Source organism: Pagrus major, chromosome 2 (assembly GCF_040436345.1).
Source record: "Pagrus major chromosome 2, Pma_NU_1.0".
In the NCBI taxonomy this organism is placed as follows: Eukaryota; Metazoa; Chordata; class Actinopteri; order Spariformes; family Sparidae; genus Pagrus; species Pagrus major.
Genome location: NC_133216.1, coordinates 26,697,243 through 26,714,685, shown reverse-complemented (window position 1 = coordinate 26,714,685; position 17,443 = coordinate 26,697,243). Strand labels below are relative to the sequence as shown.

The 17,443-nt window shown below is 42.8% G+C and overlaps 1 protein-coding gene across 2 annotated transcripts in view; it reads left to right on the top strand.

Moving 5' to 3' along the window:
- The window catches only part of numbl (NUMB like endocytic adaptor protein), a 63,891-nt gene that overhangs the window by 42,497 nt on the left and 3,951 nt on the right, over positions 1–17,443 (top strand). For both annotated transcript variants that reach the window (XM_073480573.1, XM_073480566.1), the window contains exons 2-8: positions 3,176–3,326; positions 7,006–7,080; positions 8,629–8,703; positions 11,689–11,829; positions 13,533–13,740; positions 13,876–14,145; positions 17,250–17,429. In XM_073480573.1, the coding sequence (XP_073336674.1) occupies positions 3,201–3,326; positions 7,006–7,080; positions 8,629–8,703; positions 11,689–11,829; positions 13,533–13,740; positions 13,876–14,145; positions 17,250–17,429 (1,075 nt within the window). In that variant the 5' untranslated portion in view covers positions 3,176–3,200. The remainder of the gene's footprint in view (positions 1–3,175; positions 3,327–7,005; positions 7,081–8,628; positions 8,704–11,688; positions 11,830–13,532; positions 13,741–13,875; positions 14,146–17,249; positions 17,430–17,443) is intronic.

The window sequence follows — 17,443 nt, the reverse complement described above, 5'->3', positions numbered from 1 at the left end:
ATGCTGGGTAATGTCTCCACCCTAATGTGTCTCTCTATCAAAAGAGTGTTTACTACCAGATTTCTGTTCATTTCACACTGCGCTGCTCAGCAAGAGATGGACTATCGACTTGTTTTCACATGTGTTTTCACTGCAGTATTCTCATGTCACCCCACCATGAAACACATACATGGACTTTATGTTGTATGTCTATCTATCTATTTATCTATCTTATTTATGTTCTGTTGGAGCTAGATGAGAAAATTGATGCCACTCATATCTGTCTAGTAAATATGACGCTACAGCCAGCAGCAGGATAGCTTGGCTTGGCATAATGACTGGAAACAGTTTGAAACGGCTAACTCTGTAAAAAAAAACATTAAGAACATTTTCAATTAGTAAGAAATGTATGAAAACAATGTGATGTTTTAAAGGAAATTTCATCAAAGTCTAGTTGTTTTTAGACATTTAAATGCAGAAATGTTTCATATTATATCTTCACGACACAGAGTTTGAATTTATGCCGCCCATGTGTCGTCTCACATATTTTGCCAGATGTTTGCTCATCAGTACATCACTCTGATTACCCTCTTGAAGCTGTATTTTCTTGTATTCTTGTTGGTTTGTCTGTCTTTTTCTGTCCTTATCTAGTTTTCCTCCCTCTAGTCAGCTTGTCTAAGCACGTATCCCCTTTACGTTTCTATTTTAATTAAACAGGATGACTGATGGATGACGAGCAGGATAATTGGTTGTATCGCAATACTGATTTTCACACCTCATTTCTTTAAATACATCTATACAATATATTTTATAACTTTGACAGTGCCATAGAGTCTGGCAGAGTCGATGACCTCATTAGTGTAACTGTTTAATAGAAAAAGGTGTCCTGGAAATGTAATCTTCCGAGGACAGAACATCATAAACTTGTCTTGACATTTGTTGAGCAGCCAAAGTATTTACAGTTTTTTATTTAATCTAAAGCATTTAAGTGCTCGAACTCTCTTGTCACTTTACAAAACAGCACAAAGGGAAATGTGTGGGATGGTCTTTTCTTGATTAGAAATTTAATCACACTAGATATTAATCGAGGGTTGACCACAAGAATGTAATATCTGTTGTGATGTGAATATAAGATATGAATGTCTGCGGTCTAAAGCGGATAAACATAACTCAATTTTGTTGATAAAAAAAGTTTGCCTTTAGTCTCTTCTTCTCTCAAACCCCCACACATTTCCATTTTATTACAAGTGGAAGAGTGATGGATGATCAGCAGGATAACTGTCTGGTACAGCACTCATTTTCTCACCTCATTTCTTTATTCCTCCACTTCTTCCAGTCATTTTTCACTTGTCCCAGTGCCCTCAGTTCGAATGATTTCATTTCTGTCTTTCCCGTGTGGCTGGCTTGGCATCAGATGCCAGTCCTATTCGCTCACTCCTCCTCCTCCATCTCCCTCTGTCCCAAACCATATGAGGGCAGTTACAGGGCATCCTGTATTCCCTAACCACCACCTCCTTTCCCCCACCCTGTCCCTCATAACTCCCCCCTCCACCTCTCTTGTGGGGTATTACGCACCAGCCACACATACACACACGTTCACACCTGCTGCAGCATTGCTGGTGCCAGCCAGGTGCCAGTCATTTGGCGTTTCGCCCAGAAATGACTGGCACAAGCCTCGACATGTGTGTGTGTGTGTGTGTGTGCGCCGGCTGCAGAGGGGTCTGTGTGTGTGTTTTTGTGTATGTGTCTGGGCTTGGCAGAGGGCGCATGCCTCACATGCCAGAAATGTGTAAAGCTACTCGATCTGTTGCATTTGAATACTCTGCATTACACACACGTCTGTGTGTGTGTGTGTGGGGGGGGGGGGAGTCGGGGGGTAATTGCAGACGCTTCCGGTACATCAGCCTGTTGCGCCCATCACCGGTAACTTAGCAGTGATGATGAGAAGTGATGTGTCTGTGTGCATATATATGTGTGTGTAAACCCTGACCTGTGGCAGAGCAGAGAGAAGATTTCTCCACTTCAGTGCGCTGCTAACATATGGACATTATATATCTTAATATTTGTGTGCATTTACCCCCTGTTAATGGCAGGATGGTGATTCATGGGGCAACCAGATGGTAAGAAAATAAGTATTCTCTTTACTCAGATTAACCCAAGACATATGGAAGAATGAAAGTGGATTTCGACAAAGATAAACATCTCCTGTGTCCCTCCGCGGTTGTTATTCTATTTTCCAGCCCTGTGCTGTGTCTCTTATCAGACAAGAGTGGCCGGAAAAAGCCTCAGAAGTAAACAACATGTAGAGAGACAAACAAGAGGTGGTTTGGAGGGAGTGGACTCAGGAAAAACAGGAGGAAGAGGGACAGTAGAGTCCAATGTAAACCTCGGGCAGCTGGTGATGCAGTTAATTGAGTCTTGACAAAGACAGAGGATGCACACGGGGACAGATGTGTTTATTGTACAGCAGATCTTCTGTTGAGGCGGGATGTGACTGTGGAGGAATGAAAACAGTAATTATCATTTTTAAGCAGGTCATGTTTTGATGGCGTCATGTTTCATTATGCGGGGAAATTAGCATCGCTAAACAGGCCAGCGGGCTGAATGGTCTAATTAAGCAGCGCGGTGAGAATTGTGCATGTTCAGGGAAGGACTGGAGTGTATGCGTGTGTGTGTGTGTGTGTGTGTGTGTGTGTGTGTGTGTGTGCATCAGTATTCACTCAGCATTCTTGATGTTTCTTGGAAAGATGAAAGCAAGCCCCGTGCTTTGTGTTCATTAGCGTTAATGTTCTACCTGTGTGATTTGCACAGCCTGTCTCTGAATGGCGAATCAATGGAGCATCATGGCGGATAGTGTTTATGACGCTAATGTACTGACGGCCTTGTTAGGGATGATTACTGCATAATGAGCTTGAGCTAATCAATGAAATCCATCCCACTTCACTCATAATCCTGTATGAAACACAGGATTACAGTTTCTGTACAAAGCTCTCGAGTGGCATTGCTTTAAAACATAGTTTGGCACTGTTGCATTTAATTAACTTTAATGAGCCAACTGTTAATTTGAGAGTAAATGCTGTTTGTATTGTATTTGTATTGTTTGTTTTTTGTGTCAGTTGATTGTGATGCCACTGTCATTTTTTCAGTGTTTTTCCATTCTACACAACTAAACCTACGTCCCTGTCTCTGTTCACAGTACCAGGGAGCACGTGACCCCGGAGATGAACAAGCTTCGGCAGAGCCTGAGGAGGAAGAAGCCCACCTACGTGCCAGAGGCCAGCAGACCGCATCAGTGGCAGGCTGACGAGGAGGCTGTACGAAAGGGCAAATGTAACTTCGCTGTTAGGGTGAGTATCAAACACCAGTATTACATAAAAGTCATACTTTACCTCAGAGGGAATATTTTCCTATCAGGTCACAATATATGTCTGACATCATTAACACTATCATTTTGCATCATTAAGATTTATCATTATTAAAAATAAGAACATTAAAATAACGTTCTGTTAATGAAAATGTAAGTGTGACAGAAGAAAACAGACCAGCGTAGGTGAGGAGTAACTTTACTCTGTGTATATAGTAACATGAACCTCAACTAAATAAATCACAGGGCTACACAAAAGGGTAAATGAGACACAGTGCATTTGTCGCGGGTCATTTCAGTGCATCCTGTATAAAGACAGGTGCACTGGATCCTCATTTATCCAACACTTTATCCTTGAACATCACGGAAGAAGAGCAAACCCAGAATCTGCTTCAGGACAAAACTGTTAAGATGATCTATCTACACCTCATGCATGTAGGTCTGTTGTATAACAACAATGTAGCATCACACTGTATTAATTATGTTCAGTATATCCTTCATTATTTTAGCTAAACTGTCAGAGATTTGGGTAGAAGGTGTCATGTATGTAATGGACAAACATACATGTATATAAGTGTTTGGTTTATTTTTGCTTTACTTAAAGGAATAGTTTGCCATTTTGAAATATTGCTCTTCAGAAAGTTAGATGCAGGGCTGCCGATGAGGGGGGAAAAAAGGGGAAAGCTCTCTGGGGCCCAGTCGTGAGGGGAGCCCATGCCATAATCCTGTTTATCTTAAGCAGTGACAACAAAATGTTGCTGTTACTTATTAAAACATCAAAAACACAAACATAACATAAAATATAGCCTGTTTTTTTTGTACTCAACATCAAAATATCATAAGTGCACAACAGGCGGCTGGCTACATGACCTGGGGGGCCCAGCCGTTTCTGTGGGTGAGCCTGTTTAGATGAGAGGATATCACTCTAATGTTTGTACACTATGGAGTTGGAGCCAAGAGGTGATTAGCTTAGCTTAGCACAGATACTGGAAACAACAAGCCTGGCTCCATCCAAAGGTAAATTCTGCCAACGAGCATTCTGACACTCACTGACACATAACATGGTTTTACAGCTGTGGACAGATCCATGTTTCCACTTTGATGCTAGGCTAAGCCAATTGGCTGCTGTTTGTAGCTTTATATTCATTGTATAGATATGAGAGTAGTATCAGAGCAAGCCAATGAGCCTATTTTTCAAAATGATGAACTTTTTCTTCAAAAACACAAGAAAACTGATTTAACTTATGAGATTGTAATGGGCTGGGTATAAGACAGAAATATTTTGTACTCTGATGTCCACCTCATCACGAAAATAGACTGTATCATCGTCTTTTTGCTATTTATATCAAATAAATATAGTTTTATATTAGTAGGATAGAAGAGCATTTGATCTGTACAGAAAACATGTGATATATAAAGCACAGACTCTCAGCCTCATATGCAGTGAATGCAAATAAGAAGCATAATTGATGGCCCAATTTACTGATATCCAGCGTCAGTCTGAGTGTGTACCATATGCCTATCGCTGAGAGCCGAAGTAATTTGTTGAAGAGCGGGAGAGACAATGACAGTAAGAGAGGGAGGGCAGAGAGGGAGGGACGACGTCGAGGTGATGTTATAGATTAAGGGGACCACAGAAAATGACAGGGTGAGGGATGAGGGCACGCAGAGGGGACCAGGAGACATTGTAAGATATGAATTGAGAGAGCCAGAGAGATGTAGAACTGGGTAAGACAGGTGAAGAGAGAGAAAGGCTGGAGATTGAGTGGAGAAACCAGAAGCAAAAGAAAAATACAATTCTCATGGAGAACGGTCCTGATGGTAATGCTCCACAGAGTTTGGGATAAGATGGGCAGTGGAGTGGAGCTCGGAGCTTCACAGCAAGCGATGGTCGCACTAAAAAAACCTCTCAGCCTCTCTATTGCAGTTTTTCTTACCTCCTTGTTCCCCTTTTCATCTGTTCTTTCTCACATCTCTGCCTTCTCTCCATTTTCACTCCAAATGTATTCAAAAGTCATACACTATTAATGCCTCCTCCAGAGCTGCTTCAGCTTCAACTCAATACTGAGAGAAGACTTGCCTTTTTAGAAAAGCAGATAGTTTTGGAGAAAAATGGCTTGTTGGAAAGTTTACGAAGTGAAGCAAACAGACACTAAAATCACATTTGTCCTCAACAGATCTCCGGCTGACTGATCATCAGATCACTCATTGCCTTCTCTATCAAAGGTGGCATAGATGCTGCGCATTGATAGACATCCTTCAGCTCTAGCTAGCTGATATGACACTTGAAATAGAAGCGAGAAACAAAGCAAACATAGCGATGATAGCAGAAAAGCCAGACTAAACTCAGTCGGCTCTTGCAGGTAGTGAGAAATGATCACACAGCAGCAGGTTTAAAGCACACCCAAGTAACGTTAGCAAACATGAAGTCCCTGCTATTTGCCTGTTGCACAAGTTAGGAGCCCGGAAGTCCTGTTATTGTGGATATTGTATTCATAACATTAACATAAATAACAATCATGCTGTTTACCATCAAAATACACCAGAAACAATTTATTCTAAATGTCTAGCCTATCTCGGGCAAAACTTATATGTATACAGGCAAAACTTCACTCAACAATCTTTGTCCACACAGGAGTTAATAAGTATTATTCACAGCCATGGATGCAGGGACTAGGGGTGCTGAGGGTGCTGCAGCATCAATTGATAAAAAATCAGCTGTCCTATCAGCTGTCACCAAGTCGCTCGCGTCAAGGTGATCGACAAAGCATCGATCATAGAGCCTAGTGAACATCTGCAGGATTAATTAAACTGTCACTAACAGGTAGTAACAGTGAGAGATGTCTTACTTTAAAATCGGTTTCTGTGCAAAACCATTCAGTGGCTTATTAAAATCTGGAGCTCGCTAGATGCTAAAAGCTAATCATGCACTCCAAGCTGAAAGAGAGGTTTCCATCTCGGGATATTGATCATATTCCACCCATCCTTTTAGCGATTTTTGCAGTTTATGACACAAACAAACAATTTCTCATGTTAATGTATGTCTGAGTGTGTATCTCAGGATGACATCACAGGCAATTCTTCTGTCGTTTAAAAAAAACTCTCATTCATAAATCTGCCACACTTGTCCAGCTGTTGTTTACAACAGATATTTTAGTTCAGGGACCAATCTCCCCTAAACTCAGAACTCTCCTTAAAACTCTAAAAACTCATTTTTCTTTTTCCTCATCACTTGGTTTCTGACTGGAGCAGAGCTACGGGGAGATTTAATTGTGTCCCTGTGGGCTTTCCGTACAACGCAGTGCAGAGCACTGGAGAGACAACAAAAGGGGATGTGAGACTATAAATTATTATAGTCCCCCCTCTCTCTCTCTCTCTCCTGTCCTTATTATCAGCAGCAACATGTGGCTGTAAATCCAGTTCGGTGCTTATTAGCTTCTTGCCTGTCACTTACAGAAATACTGATGGGGACTAATGAGGCTTTGCTTGCTTTTATGTCACTTTTGTCTCGACATAGTCTTCAGTTCAGCTGCTTTATTGACACCGAGGTTAGATGAAGAGTGTTTCTAAAACATGAAAACAGAGAAATAAAAAAACTTTTTAACAATCAACATCTGTTTGGTTTTTAGGATATTAATACCTCTGCCTTCTCTCCCCTGCAGTATCTGGGGCTGGTCGAGGTGGAGGAGTCCAGGGGGATGCACGTATGCGAGGAGGCGGTGAAGAAGCTAAAAGTCGTGAGTATCCCACACTCACACACACCTCCTCTGCTGCAGTGCTGGAGGTTCATCTTGTTCTATAGAGGCAATAACATATACTAACCCCAAGGATCTACAAACTTTACTGGAGCTCATTACAGACAAAGCTCACGCACCAAAGTATCGACCAGAGGAGTGCACACACACGTACACACACACACACACACACACAAACACACACATTCAATACTCTCTGCAGTTACCTCTATGGTCTTGTTATTTTCTCTTCCTTACCACTTTCATCTCCCTCATCGCCCTCGCTGGTGGGTCTTATTGCATGTGTCTGTCAGTCTGCTCATCAGTCTTTCGATCTGTCTGATCGCACTACACCCAAGAGAGTGGAAAATGAGATCTGAGCTAACATAAACACATATAAACGCACACTGACACACACACACGCACTGAGTTTGCCCCCCTGGGAAGCTGTATTCGGACAGGGAGCGTGTGAACAGAGTGACACAGACTGGCCAGTGTCAGACAGACAGACACACACTCTGCGGTGAAGACAACAGGAGTCTGTGTCACTTTCTTCGCAGTCGTCACATCTGTAAGCTCCGCTGCTGCTTTTTTTAGGAATTAAACTTCACTTTTATGTAAAAAGTCAGGTTGCCCAACAAAACTGCAGAGCTGCGTATTTTCTTTATTCAGTGTACACTCGTGCTAACCTGATTCGTCTGGTACGAACGTAACAAAAGGAACCACTTTGTCGGAAAATGTCTTGACTTAACTGAATCACAGCCAGTTTAATGGATGCAGGAGAAAAGTTTCATGCGTTCACTCTTGTCTCCCTCTCTTTTCGCCACCATTTCCTTTCATTTGTTTCCCTCTTTTGATTCTCCCTGCTGGATCGACTCTACTTCTCTCCATCTTCCATCTATACCAGCCTCTTTCTTTCACAGCGCTCTCGCCTCTCTGCAGGTTCTCACACCGAAAACTTTCCACCAAACTTATCCTTTTCTTTTGATTTCCCCCGCTCCGTCTCTCCATATAGCTCCCCTTTCCTTCCCCAGTCTTCTCCCTCCATCACTCTGGGTTTCTTCACCTCTTTTCTCACTCACTCTGTCTTCCTCTGAATGGGATTATGCAAAAATTGAGGCTCCTTGTCGATTCGCTGTGGGTTTCAAAGCCATTTCCTGCAGTGCTCCGGATTTCTGTTTCCCTCGCTTACACATGAACTCATATGCAAACTCATGCATACCCACACCCACACACACATGCTTCCACACTTGCATGGAGTCATTGCTGTTTCAGCCTGGTATTTTTAGCCTGGCCCATGCTGACTGTGTTATTAGCTCTGCCTGGTGCCCTCCTCTGGAGAAATGATTCTTGGTGCCATCTGGCACAGTTTTTACCTCTGCCCGCCTCTCCGCTCTTTACCCACCACCACCTCATCTGCTGTATGTCATCATCACTTTACATAACTATGAGTAGTAGTAAATGTGGCTTTACATGCTAGTAGCTTGTTGTTTATGCCTGTTGAAATATGCTCATGCTCAATCATTTATTTTACTTTTCCTGTTTTTCCAGAGTGGGAAAAAGACAGTCAAAGCAGTATTGTGGGTTTCAGCTGATGGCCTCAGGGTGGTGGATGACAAAACTAAGGTAAGCAAACACATTTGTGTGTGTGTGTGTGTGTGTCACCCATTTCTCCTTGTTTCATCCTCCTCTCTGTTTTCCCTTTCTACCTACCTCATCACTCACCGGGCAACAGGAACAGGGGGGGGGGGGGGGGGGGGGAGTTTGTGCCCTACAGTTATGTACAATTCACACAACCCAGGTGCTTTATCTGTCTTCATTCTCTGCCTCCGCCTACGAAGATAGATTTTGCAGGTCAAATGAAGACAGAAATACCTCCTCAAGCCCTCTGATGCTCTTGTCATCTCTCTACCACACATCCATCTCTGCAAGCTTCTTTTATATTTTCACATTCAGCTAAGACGCATTTTCTATCGTCAAACCACCAACAAAAGGGTCATTCTGTCCCAGTTTGATGACGCCACCTCAAGGCTGAACACAGAAGCATCTACCGTCTTGATGCTCCCAGGCTCGTTCGGGCCTGTGCGTGTGTTTCCGAGCTGACAAATGTGACTCATGCTTTCTTGCTGAAGGTGCTTAGCGGGGGAGGAAAGATCGAGTAAACGCAGGCACACACACACACACACACACACGCACACACACTTGAGGAGTGTCTGGTGGCGAGGGAGGCCTCCGACAGAGTGAGTGCAGCTCGCTGTGATTCTATTGAAATCAGAGCCGAATAAAGAGCAGCAGAGAATAGAGGAGAGAGAGCGAGGCCAATGGTGCAGCCTCTCTTTCTCTCCCTTTTTCCTTTTTTCTTATGTTTAGAGGCCACACACACATGACCTCACCTCTCCCAATCCCTTCGTCCCACTTCTCCCCTCTCCCTCCACTTTAATCTCCCTCCTATTTCTCCTTCAGTGACGGATCTCATCTCGACATATTAAAGGATAAGGCTGGCAATATTCTGTATTTTTGTTTTTTGTCAACAAATCCGAAAGCCAACATTGAACTGATCCCACTGACAAGTATTATCTGTACGGACAAAACCTGATGAATCTCTATTGTAAAAGCCAGTAAAAACACATCAGTGGGCCACACTGTTGAACTTCTTTCTTTATTATGGTGAACATGGGCACTGTAGTTTATGTTGAGTCAGTCCTGCAAACACCATCCCGGTGCATGAAATACTCACCAGTGCCACAAATCTGTATAAAAAAAAATCCCCAACAAATGCCGTAATTCTTCCTGTTTGAGTAACTTCTGCTTGGTCTTTTCATACAAGTAGGATTTGTTGACAGCAAGTCAATATAACATAACACTAAACAAAAACAAAGCAATATCAGCAAAGACTAGAGCAAACTGAGTTCTGAGTTTTGTGTGTTTGTATCATGGATAATCTAGGGAAATCTGGATACAGCATCAGCGGTGGTGCCCTGGTTATTCTTATGAAAGCTGCTCAGTGACACATGAGACAAGTTCGACCACAAAATGACCTGGATCTTCCACATAGCTTCCACATTATGTAGCCAATAGGGGGCTTGGGCTTTTACTTTCTTGTCTAAATAACATTTCCTGTTTCTCTCTAGCCTCAATGCAATTCTATGAAGGCCAGATATTACTAGAATTGTTCAGTGAGACTAATTTATTTTCATCTCTTGTCCTCTTAAATAACTGAATGTAGCAAAGTAACAAAGACTGAATATCAGATGGTACATATGTCATCAAAAGATCTCCTTATCAGCCTTCTCATAAAGTAAAGGTAAAGTCACCCACACTGTGGCCTCTTCTGTGGAAACAGCAGTAGAGCGGCTCCTTTTATGATAAAAATTTCCACTTTAAGTTAAACTTTAGTTATATTCAATAAATCTCATCAGTGTTTTACAGTCTCTCCTCCTTCCTTCCCTCTCTCAGCACCTCTTCATCACCTTTTATCATCAGTTCAGCCTTCATCCATGAATCAGCAAGCACGCCTAAGAACGCCCACACAACCATAATTCAAACGCTTTCCCACAGTCCGTGAATGCATAGTGTGTGTGTGTGTGTGTGTGTGTGTGTGTGTAGGAGACACACATGACCTTCATAATGCAATTTAAATAGAAGGAAGCAGTAAAGTCTTTTTGGGCTCAAGGCATTGAGACTTCTCTGCATAGATGAGTCACTTGCTGCTCCGTGGTATTCTTCCTGTCAGTGTGGGACATGATATGAGTCAAACACACGACACAAACACACACACACACACACACACACACACACTTTCTTCTTGCACTTTTCATCAGAAAAACACCTCACATGATCACACACTCACACATTGCTCTCTGGTCAGCCTTTCACCTCGGCACCAGCATCCCCCTTCATTCACTAATTGGCCCACAATGAATGGACTATTATTCGTCCACCTCCTTCTCCTTCTTTTCTCCTCCTTTCCCCTCCTCGTCCTCCCTCTTCCTCTCTCCTCATCCTCCCCTCACTTTGTTTTCGGCAACACTTGAGGAGAGGAAGGAAGTGCGTGGATGAGTGTGTGAACCCTCATTCTCTTTCTTCCCTTTCTTGTCCCTCTTGCCTCTGTTTCTGTTTCTGGTGAGTCAAAGAGGTGAGCCGAGGGCCCCTTAATGTACACAGAGAAAGAGAAGGGCCCCTCTTAGTTTCCTCTGTAGTAGCCTCAGAGAAAGGCTGAATAACCCTTTTATAGAAGGAAGGGCAAGATGCTGGAAACATCTCAGAGATGAAAAGAGGATCCAGTGTCATTAGGCTGTAGTCACTTTCTTTTCTGTCTGTGGTGGATGTGTGAATAGGTTGGTGTGAGAGGGGTTTCATGGGGTTAACTGAGGTTGAAAGCAGCGTGTCAGGTATTGGATCAGTCTACAAGCTGGTGTGCTCAGTATTGAAGCTATATTTCCCGTCTGTCATCGCTAAGTTAAGCTGCTGTTAAAGAGACAGAACCCCGTCACATGTGATTTGATGCAATCTACCTGCTGGAACATTTGGATCGACCCGACTGTATTGTGTGAGCTGCCAAAGCGGATTTTCTCTGACCTCTTGGTCTCTTTTTCCCTGTTTCTCTCTCAGGACCTCATTGTGGACCAGACCATAGAGAAGGTTTCATTCTGCGCTCCTGATCGTAACTATGACAAGGCCTTCTCCTACATCTGCAGAGACGGTACTACCAGACGGTGGATGTGCCACTGCTTCATGGCTCTCAAAGACTCGGTGAGGGGGCAGTTAACCTTCTATCCGCCCCTCAGGGATTTTTTCTATATAGATAGTCAAAGTCCAGACGTCATGTCTGAGCTTTGTTCCATTATCTTAAGTAGCTCAATACGATCTCTCATTCAGTATTTCTTTCATCTGTCTTTTTGAAAAAATCTAATGTGTTCCAGGGGACAATGGTCATGACAAATTGGCCTCACTGCAGCAGTTTCTATTAGAAGTTGAAACCTTCATGAATTTAACTAAGCTGAGCTGAGTTCCAGCATTGTAAAAATCACCCAGAAGTAATTATATAGCCATATATATTTTATATATGTATATTATATACTATGGGTCAATTGTATTTAACTACAGTACTTGAATAAAGGCACATACTTACATTCCATCACAGCCGAGTTCCCACTAGAACAAAATCCTCAAATCGACACTCGTAATTTGGAGACCAGTCAGCCTTGTAGGGGACTGTGTAGCGTGTCCAAAAATGTGCGAACTAACTGCGTCCCTTTGACCAGTGCAGGGATTGTGGGTAATGGTGTTTTTTTTAGGCAGGCTAGGAAAAACAGAACTACAGGATATACAATAATATTTGACTGTTATGTTTTAGTGAGTGAACCACATGGCACACAGTGGAGAATAACTCTGTTTCAAGTCTGTATTTTTAGTCATTTATGTTGTTACAAATGTCAACTGGATTTTGAATGAGGTTTTGTTACTCTTGAACCAGAACCATGTTGCTGTTTCACTTATGGCAAATGATAAATTCAGTCCACTGGCTTGAATACTTACTCCCCAGTTTACCAATTCTCTTCTCTTGAAAATGTGTTTATAAATTCATTATTTCCTGTAGGCAATTTATCAATGAGAATACGTCTAAAATGTAGACCAAATAAAAACGATTACCTTTGTTTAGATTTTATACACAAGAAAAATCACAAGTTAAAAGTCTCAAGTTCAGCTGTGGTAGGCAGTTTATACACATGAAATGGATTCACTGCATTATTGTTGTAGTTACTGTGATTTCTAACCTCTGTTGTTTGCAGCTGACTGACCTTGGGATGAGGAGGTTGTAATATAAAGATAACTGCAGTAGAACCAGTGCTGTCATGGTACATTGTAGTTTCAACCCCATGGTGGTTTCATCAGATTAGACTTTGAGTTGGATTATTAATGTGGATGGAGGAGAGCGCAGCACAGACCTGCAGGATTAGGAGAGGGGATTAGACAGAAGCCTGTGGAGTTATCTGTCCATCTCTGTCTGTCTCCATTTCCACCACACTCTCTACATCTCTATAGGCTCATCTTGAACTCAACTGTCTCTCTTGTAGCAGTCATGGCTGTCTATAAAGAGAGAAGGAGCAGAGAAAGACAGGCAGGGCGTGAGAGCGAGAGGTTGTGGAAAGTAGAAATTAATTGCAAAAGGCAGGCTGGAATTGGTTGCACTCTGTGCCTCGGAGCGTGAACTCATGTTGACGTTTGACAATGAAAGAGATTTGAGGGTGATAATTGAGCCCTAATCCGATCTTCACCGTGACCGCTGTACTTTTCTGTGAATGTATGAACGTGATTTGAAGGTTACATGAGCAACACTCACGCTTATTGCATATAAACATTATAAAGCCTCTGTAGAAAAACACACATTCAATACAGCTGACGGTATATGACTTCTAAACTGTGTGTCGTATCTATGTATTTTGCTTCACCAGGGAGAGAGGCTGAGCCATGCAGTTGGCTGTGCCTTTGCCGCCTGTCTGGAGAGGAAGCAGCGCAGGGAGAAAGAGTGCGGCGTGACGGCTTCCTTTGATGCCAGTCGCACCTCATTTGTGCGTGAGGGCTCCTTCCGCGCCAACTCTTCCTGCAGCCAGCAGGGCAGCAGCAGCGAGCGAGATGACAAGCTGCCGGACAAGAAAAAAGGTAGGAAAATATTTCAAAATTTGTGCACATACTCAGATGTGTCCTTCAAGTAATGCCTACACCGTTTTTTATGTAAATGTTTAAAGTGCACTGCACAGCAATCTCAAATGATCACGATCCCATTTCTTCCTCCAGACCAACCTTGTGCAATCCCAGCCCTCCCACCTGGCACCGCCTCCCCGCCCGAAGGTGCAGCATCCCCCATGGAGCGACCGGAACCAGGCGGGCCTCACGCCATCCCTCGTCGCCACGCGCCCATCGAGCAGCTGGTGCGTCAGGGGTCGTTCCGGGGATTCCCTGCCCTCAGCCAGAAGAACTCCCCCTTCAAGAGGCAGCTGTCGCTCCGCCTCAACGACCTGCCGTCGACACTGCAACGCAAGACCGACTTCCAGACCAAGAACCCTGGTGAGCTGAGAGGTTCTTGATGTTAGACTCACAGGTGTTGGTGAAGGGACCTGCTGACCTTCTGACCCTCCTAACTTCTGTTAACCGGGATCCCAACCTTTTGCTGCTGTGACACCTTTTGCAGAAACACTGTTAATAAGGTTTTAGTTTATTTTCAAAGTTTACTCTTTGACTGAACTTGATTTAGATTTTATTTCAGCCGTCCCTTTTGAAATAAATGAATAAAAAGATTATTTGGAGCCCATCTACAGAAACAGAGTTGGTGTTTCTGCCTGGTTCACTAAGTTGAGTAACTGTGCATTTAGTAGCTGTTTGTGCAAAAATTATGTCTTTGTTCCATAACTTGAGTATTGACTAATTCAACCTTTAATGTGCGATTTATTGAAAATTATTGTCCCATTTTTATATTAAGTTACACCATATGCAATTCCTATTTGACATTTATGGTAAAACAGATTGTACCAATTCAATACTGTTTATTATTATTGATTTATATTATTTTGACATATTTGGGCGAGGGTGTTGCAGATTTTTTGGTCATCAGGGTGAGGGTCTTGCTTAGGAGGGCATTGCTGTTTTATAAAGTGAAATCTATAGTACATGTCCCTTTCCCAACTGAATCATTTTTATACAGTCACTTAGAGGGAATGGGCTTCATTTTATTAGTTTTGATAAAAAATTTCCCCCAAAATGGCAAGAATTCAGTGATCTCTTAAATTTAATTTCAGGTTTTAACTGGAAAATGCAGCATTTAGAAAATGATGGCATGATGAAACAAAGCGAAACTAAACTACCTACTGCTGGTTGAGCAGCAGGAGGCAGGTTTCGCAGACAGTTCACCTCATTAAGCGTGTTGATAAACTTATCTCACATCACACTAGAATAATTTCTCAAATCTGATATTCAATACAAAATATAACATGAACTAGAAAATGCCTGGCAGAGATAAATAAATAGGAGCATTTTAACTAGCTGTAAACAGAGAAGGACCTAAATCATATTGGTGGCCGATGATATTAACTTGTGGACGTAGAAGGATCATATTTGGCCGTGACATCAGCTAGTTTTTACTAACATTGATCTTGTTTTTAGCGGTGAATGGTCCACACTTAATTTATTCTTGGAATCAAAATGTCTGCAAAAAATATGCATTTCTTAGAATGATTTTGCAAATGTAATTTTTTTGTGTCTTCAAACAAAGTCAAGGAACATTACTACTGCCCTTACACAAACACAAAGTCTTTGCAGGGACACCATGCATCATGGTTCCACTTGCGTCATGATTGGAGCATCTGACCCCCATCTAAAGCTGTCTGTGCAATCACAGTGAAGAACAAACCTTCAGCAAATCTCAGATGCATTTATATTCATGTTTTCATACAGACATGGTGTAATTCTTCAGTGTAATCCCGATGCTCCTCTTCCATTGAATGTAGGCCGAGATGAAAAGCAGTTATGTGAAGTGCTGTTTCTTATTGCTTTCAGTGCCAGCGATGACGGCTGGGCATGTACGGCTCCGAAAGCATTCTTTACTAGAAACAATTAAGAATAACTGACTTACCCCTCACAGGTTGAGGTATATACACGCACAGGAACGCACACACAGAGACACACCCACTCTGTGTGGTGCCACAGGATCATAGCGCTCAGTAGCAAGGCTGATTACAGTCATTAGGAGAGATGAGAGAGTTGACTGGGGGACACCGCTGACTGGAATACTAAACCACAACATTCAACTCCTGCTCCCACTCCATTTCTTATATTATATATATATTCGCTCCTTTCATTTCTTTCTCTTAGTTCTTGTATATATCCAGCAGGGTTGAATTTGATGTAGCGTGAATCCTATGTATGCACAGTGCTCTTCCTCTTTCTGTCTCACACACACAGATGCACACACTAGCAGCCAACTCCACTGCCTCCCTGCTCCCTTGTGACTCTCTGAACAATGTGTGTATTGATTTGTGCGGTCAATCAGCTGTCCTGGTTAGCCTTCAGCAAGCCCTCTGCCAGCCCTAAAACCTGCACTGAGAGAAACACACACACACATGCAGACACACATGTGAGTGCGTCTGAACTCTGTGGGACACTGACAAGAGCAGGGAAAGAGAAGGATCACAGGGTCAGCCTTTGCCGAACAAAGCACAGAGGAATCTTTAATGGGAGACCTTGGACACGCCTCCAGCACCCTCTGCATCCAATATGATACGCAGCTTGTTGCCACACAATGCACTCAGATGAGACTGAAATGCATTTATTAGAATAGACACAGCACAAATTAGATTGGATGTTTGAGCCACAATGAGTCATCTGTGGGAAACATTTTTTAATTTACTTTACTTTAATCTCACTCCATTCATTCATTCGTCTGCATGTGCGACTTATTATCACAATGTCAAAATGTCATCAAACTCCTCTTTGTCAAGTGTTTTGGACAGCTGTGCATGCAGAGCATGGATTGGGAAAGCAAAAACAGGAAGGATGAGGGAGTGGAAGAGAGCAGAAACAAAATTCCTCTGTCTGTGAAGGGAGGGACCAGGGGACAAGGAAGAGGGAATTAGATATGATATCTATTTATATCGGCTGTAGAGGTTTAAAGCTGTAGTCCAAACCAAAGTCAGACGGGAACATTATGCCGCCTAATCCCTCACTGGTCAGATCAGTTACAGTCGGTTAAAACATGGATAAGCTAAGCCAAATTTGCCTCTGTCTGAGTCATCCCTGTGCACAAGACACACAAGGCGATGACATAACAGGCTAAAATGTAAAAAGGATATGATGCTACTTGATCTTGGCCTGTATGAACCTTTTTATTTTTAATAAGAAGGCCCAGATTAGCACAATGCCATGTTTGTCTTGAGAATCTTGTGTCTTTGATGCTTTGTAGGTCATAGCGGCCAGAATCAAAGTCTTCATCTGCTCCAGTTTCTTTGCGTTTGATGCTAACTGGGTCTGTTACACACATGATTAATCGTTTTTCTCTCTCTTTTTGTTTGTTTGTCCCTCTGCTCAATCCTCCTCCTCTCCCATTCCTCCTCGCCATCGTTTTTCTCTCTTTTCCGACCTCGCCTCCCCTCTGTGTGTCCCTTTCTTGCTTGTACCAGAGATGGAAATGGGCTTGCCATGTGATGGAGATGGTAGTATCAACGCCCTGTGTTGTCAGATCAACGACTCCTTCACCAAGCCATCGGACGAGCTTTTCTCAAACCCCACTCTGTCTGCAAATGGTCCTCCAACCTGCACTGTGCCCCCTGTCCTGCCGCCACCACCTGCACCAGTTCAGGGTAAGCATCAGATC